This window comes from Rhipicephalus sanguineus, chromosome 1, assembly GCF_013339695.2.
Source record: "Rhipicephalus sanguineus isolate Rsan-2018 chromosome 1, BIME_Rsan_1.4, whole genome shotgun sequence".
Taxonomy (NCBI): Eukaryota; Metazoa; Arthropoda; class Arachnida; order Ixodida; family Ixodidae; genus Rhipicephalus; species Rhipicephalus sanguineus.
Genome location: NC_051176.1, coordinates 161,673,416 through 161,691,781, shown reverse-complemented (window position 1 = coordinate 161,691,781; position 18,366 = coordinate 161,673,416). Strand labels below are relative to the sequence as shown.

Genomic DNA, 18,366 nt, shown 5'->3' with positions numbered 1-18,366 from the left:
ATCACACTGACAGTATGCTGCACGTTCCAAGGAAAAAAAGAAAACGTGCTCACGGTCATGACGTGCGCTGACGAATGGACGTTGCTTCTTGCCCTCTTGTCATCCCTCATTCCCCCTACCCATCCGCGTAGCTTTCAGCGTGCTCGCTGGTACAAAAGGAGAGAGAGACAGCTCTTAAAGTGCGCGACAAAGCCCTGTAACTCCGCTTGTACTTGACAGATTCTAAAAATTTTTGCGGCAGTCGATTCGTAAGGCAATAAACTCTTTCAATGAAGCCATTCGAGGATTACTTGGAAAAGCATTGCAGGGCCCCTTTAAGGCTACACTTATCATCTTCCTTTCAATGGCTCGCTGCGTCATCCTCAATTGAAGTTGAACCCACTTCATAAGCCTCCAGCTTTCTGCTCCGTAGTTAAGTACTGAGAAGATGTTATCTGTTATACACATATTTCTTTAGGGACAGTGGTGAGCTACCATTCATGATTTGAGAATGCCAGCCAAATGCGCTCTACTCAATTCTTGTTCTTCTCATTACTTCAGTCGCATGGTTTGGCTCCGCAGCCACTACCTGTCCTAAGCATACTTATTCCTTTACCACTTCCAGTGTCTCTCTGCCAATCGCAAAGTGTTCTCTTCGGAGACTGTTGAACTTTAGCTTTCTGCATATTAATTTTCAGACGTACTTTCCTGCCTTCTTTGACCAATTCATGAATCATGATTTGGAATTCGTTCCCTGAGTTACTCATCAAGGCAATGTCATCAGCGAATCTCAGGTTACTAAGATACTCCTCCATTAACTTTTTATCCCTAACTGCTCCCAACCTAGGGCCCTGAAAACCTCCTTTAAGCAAGCGGTGAATAGCACTGGGGAGATTGTGTCTCAATGCCTTACACCCATCTTTATTGGAATTTTGTCTCTTTCTTTATGGAGGACTATGGTGGCTGTGGAGCTGCTGTACACCTCAAGTGAAGGTGGCTGTGAAGGTTTAGTACACCCTAAGAAGAAGTGCTTAACCCTACAGAGATAAGAAGAAGCACCGCACGCCATCAAAACTTGCAAAAACATTGGCGATACATGTAGACCATGCGCCATAACTCACCTGGTCATCAAGCATATGTAGAGGATACAATGCTGGATAGATGTAAGTCATCAGGTACGACAGAGGCATCATTTTCATCTGTTCCATAGCAAAGACCCGTTCGTCCAGCTTGGTACTAATGCCCACACGAAATGCTGTCTGCAATAGATTAGCAGAGGCAGATTGTCCACACTCACTAAAGTGATAAAAACAAACAAACTACAAAGAGGCAATGATTTCAAGATAGCAGAGACAGTTCTGTTCAGAAATAGTGATATCAAATGCTGCAAGTGCTTAAAAAGCCCAAAGAAATATTGAATTGTGAAAAGCTCAGAGAATATAAAAGGCAAGTAGTATGTTCTTTCCTGTTTAGCAGGAATAGTTGAACGATAAAGACCAATTATGATACAGTTCTGAGCAATCAATCTCGCAAGCACAGGACTACAGCAAGAATTCTTGCTGGAGCATGACATCTCATGTTGCTTTATCTAGAGCCTTTATGTCTTTTAAGTGCCTCTGCAGTTTTCAAAAGTTACAGGTGCAAAAAAAAAAAATACACCACCAAGTTCAGTAATATACCAGATAAATCAGCTCAGGCTCAAAGTTTTACTGTGTGGTAGCTGTCATAACCTACACAGTGATGTATTAAATTAAAAATGTTCAAATTCTCACTTGTTGTAAAACCTATGTGCTGTTAAAGACTTGAATGACTATTACCTGTAAAGATTTTTCTTAAAAGCACCCCATATAAACAATACACTCAGACCTTGTTATAACAAAATGGGATCCAATGAAATAATGGATGTAACAATGTAAATAAAGTTCCCCTTGAAGTCCCCACAAAAATACATGTATTTGAAACTGCATGTGAATGAAGTAAAGGGGTACCATCATAGGATGTGCGGAACTAAACTAAAAAATAGCCGAAACTTCACACTGGCTGTATCACTTTCTGCAGTGTTCAGTGGCCATTCAGTGCAGCATATCTAAACTCCCACATTCCTATTACTGCTACAAGGCGAACTGTGCATAGCCACGTGCAAGCATTGATTGGCTCATTGCCGTAGCAATTCCCCATCTCAATTTCTCTCTATCTCACTGCAGCGTGCCATACAGACTAGTGCAGTTATGTACAAGAGCAGAAGCTCGGGCGAGTTCATTAGTTTATTTAACACAGCAGGTCAATGGTTGCTTTTTGGTCACAGCACATGCAGGATCAGAGCATGGCCTTCGGCATTGCATCATGACCATCTACTTCTTAGCACGTTAAATGTGGTGCACCTTTGTATACCATTTTGTTTAAACACAATAACGGTTACAACGAAGTAATAGATGCAATAAAATAAAATTGGATCACAAATCAACTTTGTTATAATGAGATTTGAGTGTAGTTACTAAGTTGCATGAACATTCTAGTGTACCATGAACTATTATTGCCTCCACGATTCAAAACATCACCATTAAATACCTGTGTTTTGACTATACTGGTCTTAAGCAAGTACGCTTATCGCCCTATGAAAATGTTTCATAGGGTTAACACCCTATGAAAATGTTCACCTCAAAGCAGCTTTAGCTTATCCTACCTTTTTCTACTGGTCTAAAGGAAACCACATGCTTGGTCCTAGAGCCCTTTCATAAAGGGTACAATGATAATTTTTTAGAATTCTCTACATCTAATAAATTCTCACATTTCACAAGCTTCCATCAGTCTTGTTTCTTTATTTGGACTTGTGCAACAGACGATAAGAATATGCTAATAACTGCCTTCTTTTTTCAGCTGTGAAAATTTTCACATATCTGGTGCACTCAACGACCCATGTTCCAGGTGCCCGATTTTTTTGGACATGCCTGATAATTCTAATGCTTTCATAGCATTGACACATACCCCCCCATAGAGCCAATCGAAAGTTTCAGATTAGGGGACACAAGCGGCTTGCATACCCAAGAACAGAAAATCTGCTTTGCTTTTGGTGGTAGTACTTAATTAAGCATCTTGCACACTAAAGTCACAAACAAGTCTTTCATGCCCCTAAACAAAAATTCTCTAATTATAAGGACACATGGAATTTTGGATGCTGAAACCCTTCAGACATTTTTCCATTACTGCAACTCCAAAACAGCATTAATCAAAGCTGCAACTACTGTCATTCTGATTATCTTGCACCCTCAAACCAGTACTCTCTCGTGCTGATCCACTTGCAGCCATAGCAGTTGCAGCCATAGTAATACAGTAATGTTATGTGGACAAGCATATGCCGACATGCCAAGAGTGGAAAGGAGCCATTCTAAAGGGACATATATATGTGCTCCTTAATAACACATGCGTGCGCCCACTGTTTCCTGTCATATTACAAGCACTGAATGCTGGCAGGCTTTTCAGAGATATTTCTAACGTGGCTGAGGCAATTTAAGCTATTGTGGGCAGCAAAGAGCATCTTCTTTGTTTTGCAGATTGTGTGAGATTTTGGACGATTTGGCGGTGCCTAGGTACTCGGAAAAATTGAATGCTGATTGTACTTCAGCTTTTGAAACTTAATTCATATGTCTATACAAGGAACTGTAGTTCACTCAGATAACAAGTAGACAAGTACAAATTTTCCGCAGCTCTAGTACTAATTATTAACCAGTATCACTGTGCAAATGATGACATAAAAGACCTGAATGATAAAGCATGTTGGTGTTGGACCCACAAGAATATCTATTTTGCAAAAAATAAAGGCCTGCCCTCTTCTCCGGTACTCACATGTTTCATGAGTGCAAGCACATATAGCGGCACGAGGCGGGCACAATGTGGTATAGGCAGCCCCAATGCAGCTGCTTGACCAGCATTCAGCGTAGTCTTGAAAGCTTGGATCAGGTCCAGGCAGGCATTAACCATTGCCTCTCGTGCATCCACCACTGACGATGAAAGGCTCCGGTCCACCGCTGCAATGCATCAGCAAAACAGCACAATATGCTCCAGGTCCATCTTCAGAACCATCTCCAGATACAGTCAGTCATGTCCTATGCTTAAAAAACTTCACACAAGCCATCTTTGCATTCCACAAAAAAAGCCAAATGTCACGTCATTACACATCCTTGCCAAAGGCTGTGTTGCAAAGGGCGACCTACTACGTTACCTGGTAGGTAGCGTATTTACTCGAATCTAGGCCGCCCTCGATTGTAGGCCAACCCCCGAAATTCGCAAGGCCAGAAGAAAAAAAAACTTAATCATTCTACTCGAATCTAAGCCGATCCTCCCCACTTTCACACATCGTTTTTTCTGAAAAACATCGGCTTAGATTCGAGTAAATACGGTAATGTAAGCTTACCCAAGTAACCACTCTTCGTATGCCCTTACCCAAGATTGAAGCCAAAATCAGAGGGCTCAGATGGATTTACCTGTAGTATCAACAAGCAGCACATGATGCCCACAACTAGTGATACAATGAAGGGGGGCACTTTTAGTGATAATGCCAAATGTGCAAGCAGAGGCAGGTAACCATGTCCCTCTTCACAAAACCCAATGGCTGTCCCAGAAAATAAATGCATGGGTGCAACATATTAAGCTGTTCAATAAAACAAAATTTCCATGACACAAACAAAACAACAAACAATAAAATAAAGAAAACAAAATTTTGCTCAACACCGTAGGTTTTCTATTATGAAAACTCAGCCTAATCTGGAATGTTCATGTACCATACAGTTTGAAAATTGAATGCTTTAATTATTTCATTCATGATCAATCAAAGATAACTGATGCTCCAGCTATAATCGAATTCCTACCATGACCGCACTGCCTGCACAAGGCCGCAGTAGGATGTATTGTACTTATTAATTTCCCAGCAACTGTTGTACATGTGTACATTTTTTTACTACTCTTAGTAAGGCACAGTAGACCCTCGATAATTCAAACAAACGTTAAATTTTTGTTTGGTCCACTATGTTTTCAATGTATTTTAAAGCTGCTTAATTCAAACAGCTCCATTGCACAAATTTGGCTAATTCCTACTTTTTGCTTGTCTGTGGCTGAAAATATCTGCTGCCTTTGTCGCTTCCAGCTGAACATTTGCTTTTAATGCCACTAAAAGCTGCAAACAAAGCTAAATGCCTGCCTACAAGGCAACCAAACTAGCCTTACCGTGAAGATTGACAATCGTATGTTGACTGAGGAAGAAAAAAAGAACAAATGCGAGATGGTCTGGCCTTGATTGATCATGTGCCAAATGCTTAAGTCACTTTCGCCACAGTACACTGATGTTATGCAGAAAAGCGTACTAAGATTGGGAAGGGGCCATTAGCTGTCGTGGGACACAGCATGTTTTGTCCCTTAATTACACAAGCATGAACACATTGCATAATAACGAGTACTAGTATGCTTGCTGACATCTCAAAACTTTACTGGCAATCATGCAGGGCTGTCTATGACATTGCTGCAGCCCTGAGAAACAATAAATATTACAACACCAGTTGGTATGTTAACCCAAATCATATCTATGTGAACTTCTGACAATCTGCCTCTTTAATTTTCCTGTGCTGATCTCTGCCGTTTTAGTATGGGCTTGGTAGGGGCTGGGACAATCAGTATTGCCAGAAGCAAAGCCTCCGAGATAATGAGACGTTTCGAGACTTCTCCACTAGGGGAGAGCTCATGCACCGGGGCGTCGTGAAAAAGGCGGATTCAAACATGGGGTCCTGGGGTCCCCTCGAGTTTGAATTATCAAGAGCCTGCTGTAGTTCAGCTATGGTGAAAGTGAACAGCCACTTGCAGACACCCAAATGCAGCGACTTTTGTCAATAAAGCAGAAATACAAATACAGTCGAACCCGTTTATAATGAACTCGAAAAGTGTTGCGAAAAGTGGTCGTTATATCAGTAGTTCATTGTATATGGACTCGCCCTTAAAAACGTGCACTTAGTGGCCAAGCCGTTTCTTTTTCTGTGAACTTTTAATAAAGTGCTAACAACCCCTTCGGTGACAAGCTAAGCCTTTTCACGTTGTGAAGCGACGCCCGCTGCGTGCTCACGAGTGAATTAATCGCCTTTGCAATAAACTGACATTGTTTCACCGTAGGGCGTACCGCCAGGTGGAGCCGATCATCCCTGACTAGTTGTGTGCAGCGCGTCACCTATTCGGCTCATGGAGTCACTGCCGGGCCGCTTGCTGCATACTGTATGTGCGCGTTTGTACGTTCCTCATGCCTGCTTCACTCCAGACCGTGCACGGGTGCGACGAGTAGCTTGTTCGTTCAACACGGCAAAGACAAGCATTTTGCAAGCAATGCGCACTCTACGTCTCTGCGATGCTCTCGCAGCCCTGCATGACGATATGCCTGCGCACTTGGGTTGTCGCATAGGCGGCGGTCCCCCCTGGCGCCTGTTCGGGATATTTTTTATGAGATTGGCTTAGGTCCCCAACCATTGACGAGGGACTGTTGTCTGTCCTGTCTGGCAGCTATTTCACAGAGACTGTTTATGTCCGCTTCTTTTTCCTTTTAGGGTTTTAAAATTTAGATCACGGGCAAAGTCAACATTCAGTGGGAAATGCCCCTCAAACGGATTTGTATGTGCAGGATATGTTGTGTTGATGAACAACTGAAGCGACCGCTTAAGGGATGACAAGTTAAAACTAGTCTTGAACAGCGTAGCGACTGGTTTTCAGAAAGCAAAAATGCTTATGAGAATACAAAACATCTCCGACAGTCAGTCAGTGAATGCTTTCGCTCAGACTTGCTCGTCAATAAAAAAGTGTAATTTCCTGGTTGTCTCGAATCCTTGGACATGCCTGCCTATAAATGTGCCAAGAAAATATGGTATGCTTTTTTTATTTATCAATAAAGTGGTTTACTACCAGTTCGTTCACCGAAGAGCAACTCAATTACTCGTCCAGAAAACCTTTGATGGGACAGTTCGTAACTGCAGCTTCGCACAAGTTCTAGTGGTATCAAATGATATTTGCTACCATCTTGGAATAATTTTTGGCCATCTTCAATTGAATTCACTGGCATAATTACAGCTTCCTGTGCCAGCATTAGCCCACTCTGTCCTTCTGGTGCATGTTTTAACTACCGTATAAACACGTGTAAGGGCCGCACTTTTTTTTCAAGAAATGAGGGCCAATTTTCAGGGTGCGGCCCATACACACGACATTTTTTTTTTAAGTAAAAACGCACCAGTTAGCGAACGAAGAGCGTTTATTGCAGTATACGACATTTCTTGCGACATACGTGCTCAATCGTCGTCACTCGGCGAGTCCTCAGACTTGGAGTCCGAGATGAGATGGTGTGCTGCGAAGCGCCGTCACCCCACAAGCAGTCATCTTCCGTGCCATCCAAGCTGTTAAATATCCGGTGACTTTAAAACTTCGGGACACAATGTCTGTCGATACCGAGCTCCACGCAGATAGGATCTACCCAAGTACAGTCGCCAAGGCTAGTCCCTTCACACGCAGCATGTCCGTTGTGAGTGCAAGACCATCATTCCGCACTTCAGTCACATAGCGGAGCAAGTCTTCTTCCAAATCGGGAAACTTGCACTGCTCTCCTCAGAAAGCGCGCTTAGTGCTGTTGGTGTTTCGCAAAGCTTCTTTCTGAGCACACCAACACACTTCTCGTCAACGTCGAATTTTCTGCCGGCAGCACGTTTCCCATGCTCGAGAGCATACTCGATCACCTTCAACTTATAGCCAGCAGTGTAGCTATTCAGGTACTTGCCCATCTTGACAAAACGTGAACGCCGTGTAGAAAACAAGTTAGCACGAAGATCATCGAACAGTGCAGAAAACTACAGCAAATGGCTGGCTGAACTGCACAAACCGAACAATGCGAACGCCATGCCAAAGTTGGTGATGCTAATGGCGATAAGGATAGCGCCGATAGATAAAATCCTGCTTTAACCTTTAATTGGCAGGTCTATGAATACTAATAAAAAAGTAGGGGTGTGCGAATATTCGAAATTTCGAATATTTTTCTAATAGTGTTTGCTATTCGATTCGATTCGCACTGAAATTTTACTATTCGAACTATTCGAACTTCCCAAAGACAAATGCAGTCAACGTCCGGTTGAAAGTGACCCCTTCAGCTTTTTAATATGCTTCACCTCATTACACTCTCGTATTGCGGCAAAGCTGCCTTTCAAGCTCCGTTACGGTCGAACTTAGCCAAAAGACAAAGTCCAGTTGGAAATGGTCCCTAGATTTTCAATATGCTTCACCTCATCACACCCCCGTATTGCGGCAAAGCTGCCTTTCAAGCTCCGCTACGGTCGCAAATGTAGTAACTCAAGAAAACGCTGGTTCCAATATGGAGATGAAAGATGTGGCAGAGTTGGGGACTCAATGCTGTTTTGGACCTGAAATTTGGGCAGGAAATATGAAAAATCAGACGCCAAAGCTTTTTAGCATCCGAAATTTCAGATGTTCTTATATATCGACGTCTACGAGGCAGATTTGGGACTCTGGACTTGAAGGGAGCACACCCTTGTCCGCCACATCAGTTGGGCTTCCACAGAAGTTGAAAGAGGAGGAGAGGCAGAGGAAATGGCATCTTTGCCTATCACGTGGGAAGTGTTGTCGGCAACACTTTGGTTGCGCCAAATCATGTACATAAATACAATTCGGCCTCTACATTGCCTCATTCTTGATACGACAACTATGAAACACCACCCCGCAAGTGCTTCATCAACCTAGTGAAAAGAAACACTTTCATGTTGCTATCTCATAAGAATATGCCTAGGAATCCTCTGTAACTTTTTCTGTAATTTCACTTCGAATTATTCGAAAAATGTTTGAGAAATATTCAAAAATTATTCGAAATTGTTCGATTCGATTTGGACTCAATCTTTATTATTCGAATTCGCTTCGCACCCCAAAATTTTGCTATTCGCACAGCTCTACAAAAAAGTTAAAATTTTTAGCCCACTTCACGAACATCTTGACACGAATAAAATCCAAATTATATATATATATATATATATATATATATATATATATATATATATATATATATACATATACTCTGGTGACGATGATGATGGTTGCATTTCCTTGCGCCATGTATCGACGACGCCTAGAAGCTTACGCGCGCGCGCGCATTTTGAATACGTATTGGTTGAGGAAAGTGTGGGTGCGGCCCTTATGCGGATTTTTTTTTTTTAGAATATGCACTTCAAAAAAACGGGGTGCAGCCCTTACACGGGTGCGGCCCTTACACGCGTTTATACGGTAAGTAAGCAAAGCATGAGAATAAAAAGTTCGGCCAATCCCACGCCTTGTGGGAATCGATTTCGTGCAAATTAGTCAGCTGGGGCCGAAAAATGCCTATGCGACATTTTTCGCTTTGAGCCAAGCGTTACGAGGTGGACTGACGTCTTCATTTGAATTAAAAAATAAATCTGGAGTGTCCCACTACAGACTTGTATAAATGATATCGCGGTGCTGGCACTTAGCAGACTAAAGGTATATTCTTTCATTTGGAAGTCGGGCTTTCTCTTCACACACACACACACACACGTACACACACACACACACACACACACGCACACACACACACACACACACACGCACGCACACAGTAGACTCCCGTTAAATAGCAGGAGCTGAGCACAATAAGGTTACACATGGCTTATGATGCTGTGGTGGAGCTGTACAAATAAAGGCCCACTCACCCATTTTACAGAGCATGCCCATGACTGCTTCCTGATCTACAGATCCGAGGATGTCTTGCAGCATTGCAGTCACCGGAAGGCACAGTGTGTGCACCCGAATCCGCCTTTCACCTGGGAGGAGAGTAAGACACATCCTAAAGTGTACAAATAATTTACGTCGACGATTACGGCACTTCGTTTCATACACAGCAGGCAACACTGCAAAAGATACGCAAGTACCAGTGTGCTCATAAAAGTCTCAATCAGCGCCTTTTGCAGGGCAGCCATTTTTGGTCTGCAACATTTTCTATGTGAGATGTATTTCATATACAAGTAGTTTTTTTAGACGGTGCAGATTTTTTATAAAAATCCTATAAGAGTAAGGCTCCTGTCGTATTCACACATGAGGTCTACGTCGAGGCGGAAATACTTACTTTGCCCCAGCTGAAATTACACTGTTGTGACTGATGAACAAAAATTTGTTTAATTAACTTTTTAATTCTTGACTTGAGGGCAGTTCTTTATTTTAAAAAGTTGTCGTTCATGACAATTTATGGCATACCCAATTTTTAGAAATCACGAAAGATGCCCATAATTTGAGATATTCATCGTCGAATTTTCGGGGCGATATCGAAACAGATCGTGCCCGGTGCGTACGAAACGCGACCACTTCATTACATCAGACCGGAACTACCAGCACCTCGAAAGAGCTAAATTTGAATGAAGGTGCGTTGTGGCTGTATGTTTTCGTGAAAAGCGGCAAGTCATCTCACTTGCGCCTGAGTAGTATTTGGTGCTTATCTGTTTCGTTCAAGCTGTGCGCAAGGAAGGCACAATATCAGCATTTTCTTTCTCTATGCAGCATAAAGCTCAAGGGCAGCCACTGCGGCGCTTCTTGCAGACAGGAGAAATAGTTTTTCGTGCCTGTTTATAGCTTAAGAAAGAAAGAGATAAGCATCACACATCGCACCCAAAGAATAAGCTGTCTGTTCGTGTATTTCAGAATGCTTGTCGATTTTCCTAACCAGATTCTGCTTTGGCGAGCCTTGCTTCAAATTTCGTCACTTCCTTGCCACGTGTAGTTCCAGTCTTACCATATGTAACCAAAAGGCCGCGTTTCCTGTGCACCGGATGCAGTCAGTTTTGATACCACCCTTAAAATTCGATGATGAATATCTTGAATTACGTGCAACTTTCGTGGCTTCTAAAAAATTGCTAAGCCCTAAATTGTCATGCACTACACTTTCTAATAAAAACAACTGTCCTCAAGTGAATAATTAAATTTTTAATTAATGAATTTTCGTTAATTAGTCACACCAGTGTAGTTTCAGCTGGGGCAAAGTATTGCCGCGTGTGTATTTATTGTATTTTGGTCCCATTGGCTCAACAAAATTACCCCAAACTTGGTATGTTAAAGGAGTCCTGACACAAAAATTTTCGCCCCGCGTTTTTTTGCTGCAATGTGTTGCTGGGGGCCTGTTAGTCATAACACGACACATCGTTTGCTGCAGCGCGCGACAGATAATTAATTACAAGCTCCTCATTACCGACACAGCCTCAGTTTCGGTTTGACAGAGCTCCAAAAAAGGCAAGCCGCCGGGTGCAACTATCACCACCTAGCGAGTGAAACGCTCGGTCACGTGAGCACACAGAACAGTGACGCATTTCCGCGCGGTCTGTCGTCGTCGGGCTCATCGTCGTCTGATGGCGACGATTTTCTTGCGGCGGGGATCGAAGGAATTTTCGACGTGGGGATCACCTCATGTTTGACCCGCTGGCGAGGAGCGATTCGTCGGGAAGCGCGCCAAAACAGAAATGGCGGCTACGACGTCATTGTAACTTGTACCGGCTGCAACGGTTACGTAGGGGAAGTAGGGGGGTCACCTCGGGTCACCTCCGAGGGTGTCAATGCGCTAGGTACAGCCTATAATGCTGGATCGCGCTCGCGAACTTCAAAATTCATATAAAATACCTTCCAAGCTTTATTCGCTGCCGATATTTTGCAGATGGTACACGCACGTACACTGGAATCGATCCAGCAGGCTATCTCGGCTGCGAAATTTTGTGTCAGTACCCCTTTAAGTCTATGGACCAATCAGACAACAATGTACTTCATTTTTACTGATTAGGAACTACGTAGGCCCTAGTAGGCACGGTCAAAACATGTGACGTCACGGCGAATGGTGCGGAAACTTCACGGTGGTGTCGCCATCCACATTTTGTTTTTGCGCGTTTTCTCGCTTACTACCGTACTTACTCGATTCTACCGCGCCCTCGATTGTAACGCGCACCCGTTTTCCGCGACCAAAAAAAAAAAAGTGCAACATCGATTCTAACGCGCACCCATTTTTCGTGAGAGAAATGAACAAAAGAAGTCCGTAGGAGTCCACCTTCGCACATTCAGAAGAACAAGTATTTGGTAGAGCTGTGCGAATAGCAAAATTTTGGGTGCGAAGCGAATTCGAATAATAAAGATTGAGTGCGAATCGAATCGAATAATTTCGAATAATTTTCGAATATTTCTCAAACATTTTTCGAATAATTCGAAGTGAAATTACAGAAGAAGTTGCAGAGAATCCCTAAGTATGTTCTTGTGAGATAGCAACATGAAAGTGTTTCTTTTCGCTAGGTTGATGAAGCGCTGGTGGGGTCATATTTCATAGTTGTCTTTCTTATCAAGAATGAGGCAATGTAGAGGCCGAATTGTATTTATGTACATGATTTGGTGCAACCAAAGTGTTGCCGACAACACTTTACACGTGATAGGCAAAGATGCCATTTCCTCAGCCTCTCCTCCTCTTTCAACTTCTGTGGAAGCCCAACTGATGTGGCGGACAAGGGTGTGCTCCCTTCAAGTCCGAGTTCCAAATCCGCCTCGTAGACGTCAATTTATAAGAACATCTGAAATTTTGGATGCTAAAAAGCTTCGGCGTCCGATTTTTCGGACTTCCTGCCCAAATTTCAGGTCCAAAACAGCATTAATTGAGCCCCCAACTCTGCCACATCTTTCATCTCCATATTGGAACCAGCGTTTTCTTGAGTTAATACATTTGCGACCATAGCGGAGCTTGAAAGGCAGCTTTGCCGCAATACGGGGTGTGATGAGATGAAGCCTATTGAAAATCTGGGGACCACTTCCAACTGGACGTTGTGTCTTGGCCAAGTTCAACTGTCACGGAGCTTGAAAGGCAGCTTTGCCGCAATACGGGGGTGTAATGAGGTGAAGCATATTGAAAATCTAGGGACCACTTCCAACCGGACTGTCTCTTGGCTAAGTTCGACCGTAACGGAGCTTGAAAGGCAGCTTTGCCGCAATACGAGAGTGTAATGAGGTGAAGCATATTGAAAATCTGAAGGGGTCATTTTCAACCGGACGTTGACTGCATTTGTCTTTGGCAAGTTCGAATAGTTCGAATAGTAAAATTTCAGTGCGAATCGAATCGAATAGCAAACACTATTCGAAAAATATTCGAAATTTCGAATATTCGCACACCCCTAGTATTTGGGTTTTAAAGAACTAAAGTTTCAAAAAAAAAAAAAAAAGAAAACACAAAGTCAAACGGCGGGCCTTGCCGCTGAAACTGTCACCACTACGGCGGCGATACGAGTCGCGTAATGGATCAGTCTTCGTCGCTGTCGGACAACTTCCCGAGTTTATGTATATTTGTGTGCTAATTTTAAACATGCAATTATTTTTCTAGTATGACATGTAGTTTTTACAATACAGAATATTTCATGTGCCTTTTGGGGAGCAAAATTTTTCTAAACTGAGTTAGCGACAAAGTAAATCAGCATATCATGATAATCTGCAATTGGAACTGTGTGCAGTGCAACAAAAATGGATGTTCTAAACGCATTAGAACAAAAGTTATGGTATGTTGAACATTCACGAGTGAAATTCTAGCTTGAAATTGACTCACTCGCGAATGTTCAACATACCATAACTTTTGTTCAAATTGATTTAGACCATCCATTTTTGTTGCACTGCACACAGTTCTGATTGCAGATTATCGTGATATGCTGATTTACTTTGTAAGGCAATCAGTTTAGAAATAATCTTGCTCCCCAAAAGGCACATGAAATATATTGTATTTTAAAAAGTTCACAATATACTACAAAAGTAATTGCATATTTGAAATCAGCACACAAATATAAATAAAGTCGCCAAGTTTCATCAAAATCGATCAAAAAATAAAGAAAAATTTTTAAGAGCAGTGTCCCCCCTTAACCCCTTAAGTGCTTTATTTTTTTTTTAATTTCCCAACCAAAAGTGCCTATTTTTTTTATTGCTGATTTCGAATCTGATTGTACTAAAAAGTACCTAGTCGATGTTGAAATAATATTTGTACCACATACTTCGTCAAATCAAAACACGGAATAATGCAAGGGGGCCTGCTGCAGCTCCTGCACCAAAAGAGAGTTTCCTTTCTCAACTTTTTCCCGTTTTCTCCTCGCTTCTGAGAGCAAATGAAGCGCTTTTGAAGAAACTGTTGAATATATTGCATAAGGCCATCTTGTGATGACAAGTTGAAAGTCTTGCCTGGAACGGACAAGAATGTAAAGCGAGGAGGCTTCACAGGAGGATTGTCCGCATCAAGCAGGATCTACTGGCGAGCACTCGCGATGTTCACTTCCGAGCTGTTTTCATCATCGCCGGAGAAGATGCTCAATTCACCGCCATCGCTGTCTTCACTTCCGGACACAAGCTAAACATCTGTATCAGAACCATCATCACTCGAAGAAGATGACGAAAATGAAAAGCTTCTTTTTTGTGTTGACGAGCCAGCTATGCATGGGTGGCTGGCACCGCAAGCCATCTTTTCATGCAAAAACCGCGCTCTTTCCGCAGGAGAAAAATAAATTGTCAAGTAAATGCTGCCATCTGGTGGATTACACGCAATCTAAGCTGTAGAAGAGCGCCTCTTGTCCTGAACGCTAGAGGGGAGTACCTATTCCGCTAGGACGAGCTCTGCTCGTCCAAAGCAGTTTGGGGACAGTCTGGGCAGGACGAGCTCTGCTCGTCCAAAACAGTTAAGGGGTTAAAGAGTTCCATAGCCCAAATTTCTCATTTGCAAACCAGGTCCTACAGTAGCCTTTCTGCATTCCCCATTTAGCATTTATATCACATATAAATCTCTCCCTTTTTGTTCTTACCTCGACTGGATGTGTAAAGTACTGCCGCCTGAAAACAGGCTAGGTTACAGTCAGCCAAGCTCTCTTCAATGGCTATCTGCATGCCGAAACCTGCATCTGGGTTCACATTGGGCAACGACAGCAGGTCTGTTGAGCGCACGAAGAAGTTGCCATGGAACGTGTGAATCACAAGTCCTGCGCCAGACAGGGAGTGAAGAAAGACAGTCATGCAGCACAAGGCAACAACAGTTTTCTGTCAAGTATATTTCATGACATAAAAAATTGCTCCCCACAGCGCAAAAATTTCCAGCCATACTTTTTGCCACAAGTTAACAAGAAATTCTTCAATTTGCCACGTGAAATTACATATGCATATACGAAATATGGGCTTATAATGAAGATACTATCGCATCCGATGTTAAAAGAGTTTTTACTGAAAGGTGAGGCATTGATGTGATATCAAAGTATTTTATCACTGCTCACAGTTTTGAGGGCTGCATAAACCTCAGTAGAGAAAAGCTGACTTACTAAAGTGCAGTGTTACAAAACATCGTTCCCTTGAAGACCATGAGCACTAACGATCATGGTAGTTGCAACGTCAAATTATACCGGTCGCGAAACTTGGAATGAAAAGTGGTCGAAAACCTGTTGCCACAGACATCAATGCATGCCGTATGATTTAAGCGTGACTAGTTGAGGAGGGGACAAATAACAAAAACCAAAAACTGAACGGAAATTTTTTTGTTCGAATACTCTTAATTTTATATATGCCAAAGTAAACTAGAAATTTACTTTACGGTTTATCAGGCACTTAGCAAAATAGTTGATTGCCTCATTTTTTTGGTCGAGCGCCGTAAATGGGGGGCGTATACATTCAGTCTGCTATGTGGGCTCGTGTTTAGTTCGGGGCATTGTCCAGTCAACGAGGCATCACTCACTTTTGCATGGTGGTTTTGTGCATACCTTCAGTAGGTTATTCATTTGCTTATGCGTTGTTTAATGACGTGACACTTCAGAAAAGCTAAACTAGCTCACAGAATGTGTAGATAACCGCTCCTGTGACTGCAGTCTGCTTTCGTTGGCACATGGACGCGTGCCCTTGCCTTTCATGACGGTGAATGCGGCACGCTAATTGAAGAAACACTGTACTTGTAAGGCTGCCAAAGTGATACTTTCAAGGCTGCTGTCTCGCTCCAGTGGTTTTCCTTAATTGGGCAACGTGAGTTTTCGAACTATTGTGCTTGTACCCGCCAGGGTGGTCTAGTGGTGATTGTGCTCAACTGCGGACTCGAAGGTCGCGGGCTTGAATCCCAGCCACGGCGGCCGCATTTTTGATGGAGGTGAAAATGCTTGAGGCCCATGCACTGAAAGTTAGGTGCATGATAAAGAACCCCAGGTAAACGAAATTTCCGGAGCCCTCCGCTACGGCATCTCTCATAATCATATCGTGGCTGTGGGATGTTAAAGCCCAACAATTATTATTATTGTGCTCGTGAGCCGTTGTATCATAATTTCTCCATCTGCAAAGTATTTTGTTATATTTTGCAAGTACACGATTTGCTAATAAACAAGCTTACTTCCCCTATCTTTCTTGTTGATCTTCCTTTTCTCTCGCACATGCAATTGGCGAGCCTAAAGACGCAATAAAATTGCATAGTTATCAAAAGCATGTGAAAGGTCAGCAATTTTAAAAAAATTGCGTAATTTGGTCGTGCTACAGCAGTCACTGCTGCACCACCCATTCGGAAACTCCAAACTTTTGATTTGTTGGTTTTATCGGCACTGAGAACATCAGCCCTCTTGAACGTTGATGGTTATGAGTGGCAAAAGTTTCTGGACCCAGAGCAATCATGATAGTGATGCACAATGATCAAACAACAGTACACAGCATGCAGCCATAGAAAAAAAACATGCGAAACAGAGAGAAAAAAAAAGAAGCTATTTTATCAACTACCGATACCCCCTGAACAAACTGCTGCTCTTTGCTGTCAGGAGTGCCATTGCCGATTGGAATAGTGGCTCTTCTATTAATGATTGATACTTGTCCACATGCACACCACGCTTTGGTATTCAATATTCAGTATTTTCTGCCACTATTAGGCACTCTCCAATTTGAATCTAATTTGTGACGAAATTTCGCTATTCGCATAGCCTAAGAAAAAAGCACACAGTACCAAACAAATTCCTGCAACTGCAAAGCTAGACAAACATACCTTTGGTACACCGTATCCTCATAACTGCTTCAAAGCCGATCTTGCGTGTGATGTAATACCTCAGCTCAGCCTCAAACTTCTCTACCTGACTCCGGTTCTGAATGCTGTGCAGGCCTGGATAATAGCTGATGCAGCCTGCAGAGTACTTGGAGATACAGGCTGCAATGAAGAGAAGTGGAACATGAGGGAAGGTTAAAGGAGAAGAGTAGAAATGCCCCCCAATTTCACTGTGCTGTTAAAAATGGAGCTGGAGTGGACTGGGAGGTAATGGTAAAACCATATGTATTTGCATATAGCAGCTCACAATTTCCTCTCCCAACTGCTTCCATCACAGTGGCAGCTGAAAACAGTGCGAGATCACCTGAACAAAACTGCACTGCCAGGCACGTTTCCACAAGAAATCTGATAATCAAGCTCACCAAAGGCAGCCGTACAATATAATTCCTCAGCAGGAAACCAAAGTGCCCAATACTTTGGTTGCCTGCATTACTACCAAATTGTCCCTGAAGAGTCATCCATGTTAGCAACAAAGCAAAAATAAATTTCTCCCCATAATGACCCTGTAAACTACTGATGGGCCTCAGATAAAATTTACAACCCTGCAAATCACCTCCCTTCTGTTCATATTAGTATCTACATTGTCCATTAGGTAGTTGCCTGAAATAATCATGCCTGTTGACATCATGCCAACAAACAAAACTGGACAATGCTGAAGAGCGACATTTGCAAGAGATACTGCAACCCAGTGGAGCTTGATGTTATACCACAAGACTCAACAATGCTATTAAACTAAAGTTGTTGTGGCGGAGTTCCATTTTCACTTTTTGGTCACCAGAGCAAGCAGCAGGTATGGAAAATTTTGGGTAGCGACATTTTGACATTTCACAGTCAAGGTTTCGATATATCCAGTCTACAGCAAGAACTTTATAAGATATGTTGTGAAAATCATGTGGAGTTAAATAGTGCTATGAAAATATTTGGCTCAGCCAATAGTATTTCTAAGTATAGAAGGTTTAAGTTAATGAGGCCTTGCTGTATTATGTATGATCAAATTTATTAAAGCTTGGTCTGTGACATACCAATGCTTGCCACGTCCATATATTGTGCGCCCATGAGGAACACATCAACAGCCACTTGCTGGCCTGAGCAGTCGAGGGCAAGTTTCTTGTAGAAGTCAGTCGCTGGTAGCAGGTTCATGATTTCCTGTTTGAAAAACAAGCATGGTGCAAGGACACCATGGTCAAGAAACCATGCATTACAGTGTGCATACGTATTAATATGGCAAAGGAGACATTTTGTTATTGCATGCCAGAAGTGGT

At 42.6% G+C, this 18,366-nt stretch overlaps 1 protein-coding gene across 5 annotated transcripts in view; it reads right to left on the bottom strand.

Moving 5' to 3' along the window:
• LOC119401386 (protein transport protein Sec24A) overlaps positions 1 to 18,366 on the bottom strand; it is a 651,765-nt gene that overhangs the window by 15,774 nt on the left and 617,625 nt on the right. For all 5 annotated transcript variants that reach the window (XM_049417365.1, XM_037668141.2, XM_037668149.2 and 2 more), the window contains 6 exons: positions 18,127 to 18,250; positions 17,048 to 17,206; positions 14,856 to 15,029; positions 9,723 to 9,833; positions 3,823 to 4,004; positions 1,101 to 1,238 (listed from right to left, as the gene is read on the bottom strand). In XM_049417365.1, coding sequence (XP_049273322.1) covers positions 1,101 to 1,238; positions 3,823 to 4,004; positions 9,723 to 9,833; positions 14,856 to 15,029; positions 17,048 to 17,206; positions 18,127 to 18,250 — 888 coding nt within the window. The remainder of the gene's footprint in view (positions 1 to 1,100; positions 1,239 to 3,822; positions 4,005 to 9,722; positions 9,834 to 14,855; positions 15,030 to 17,047; positions 17,207 to 18,126; positions 18,251 to 18,366) is intronic.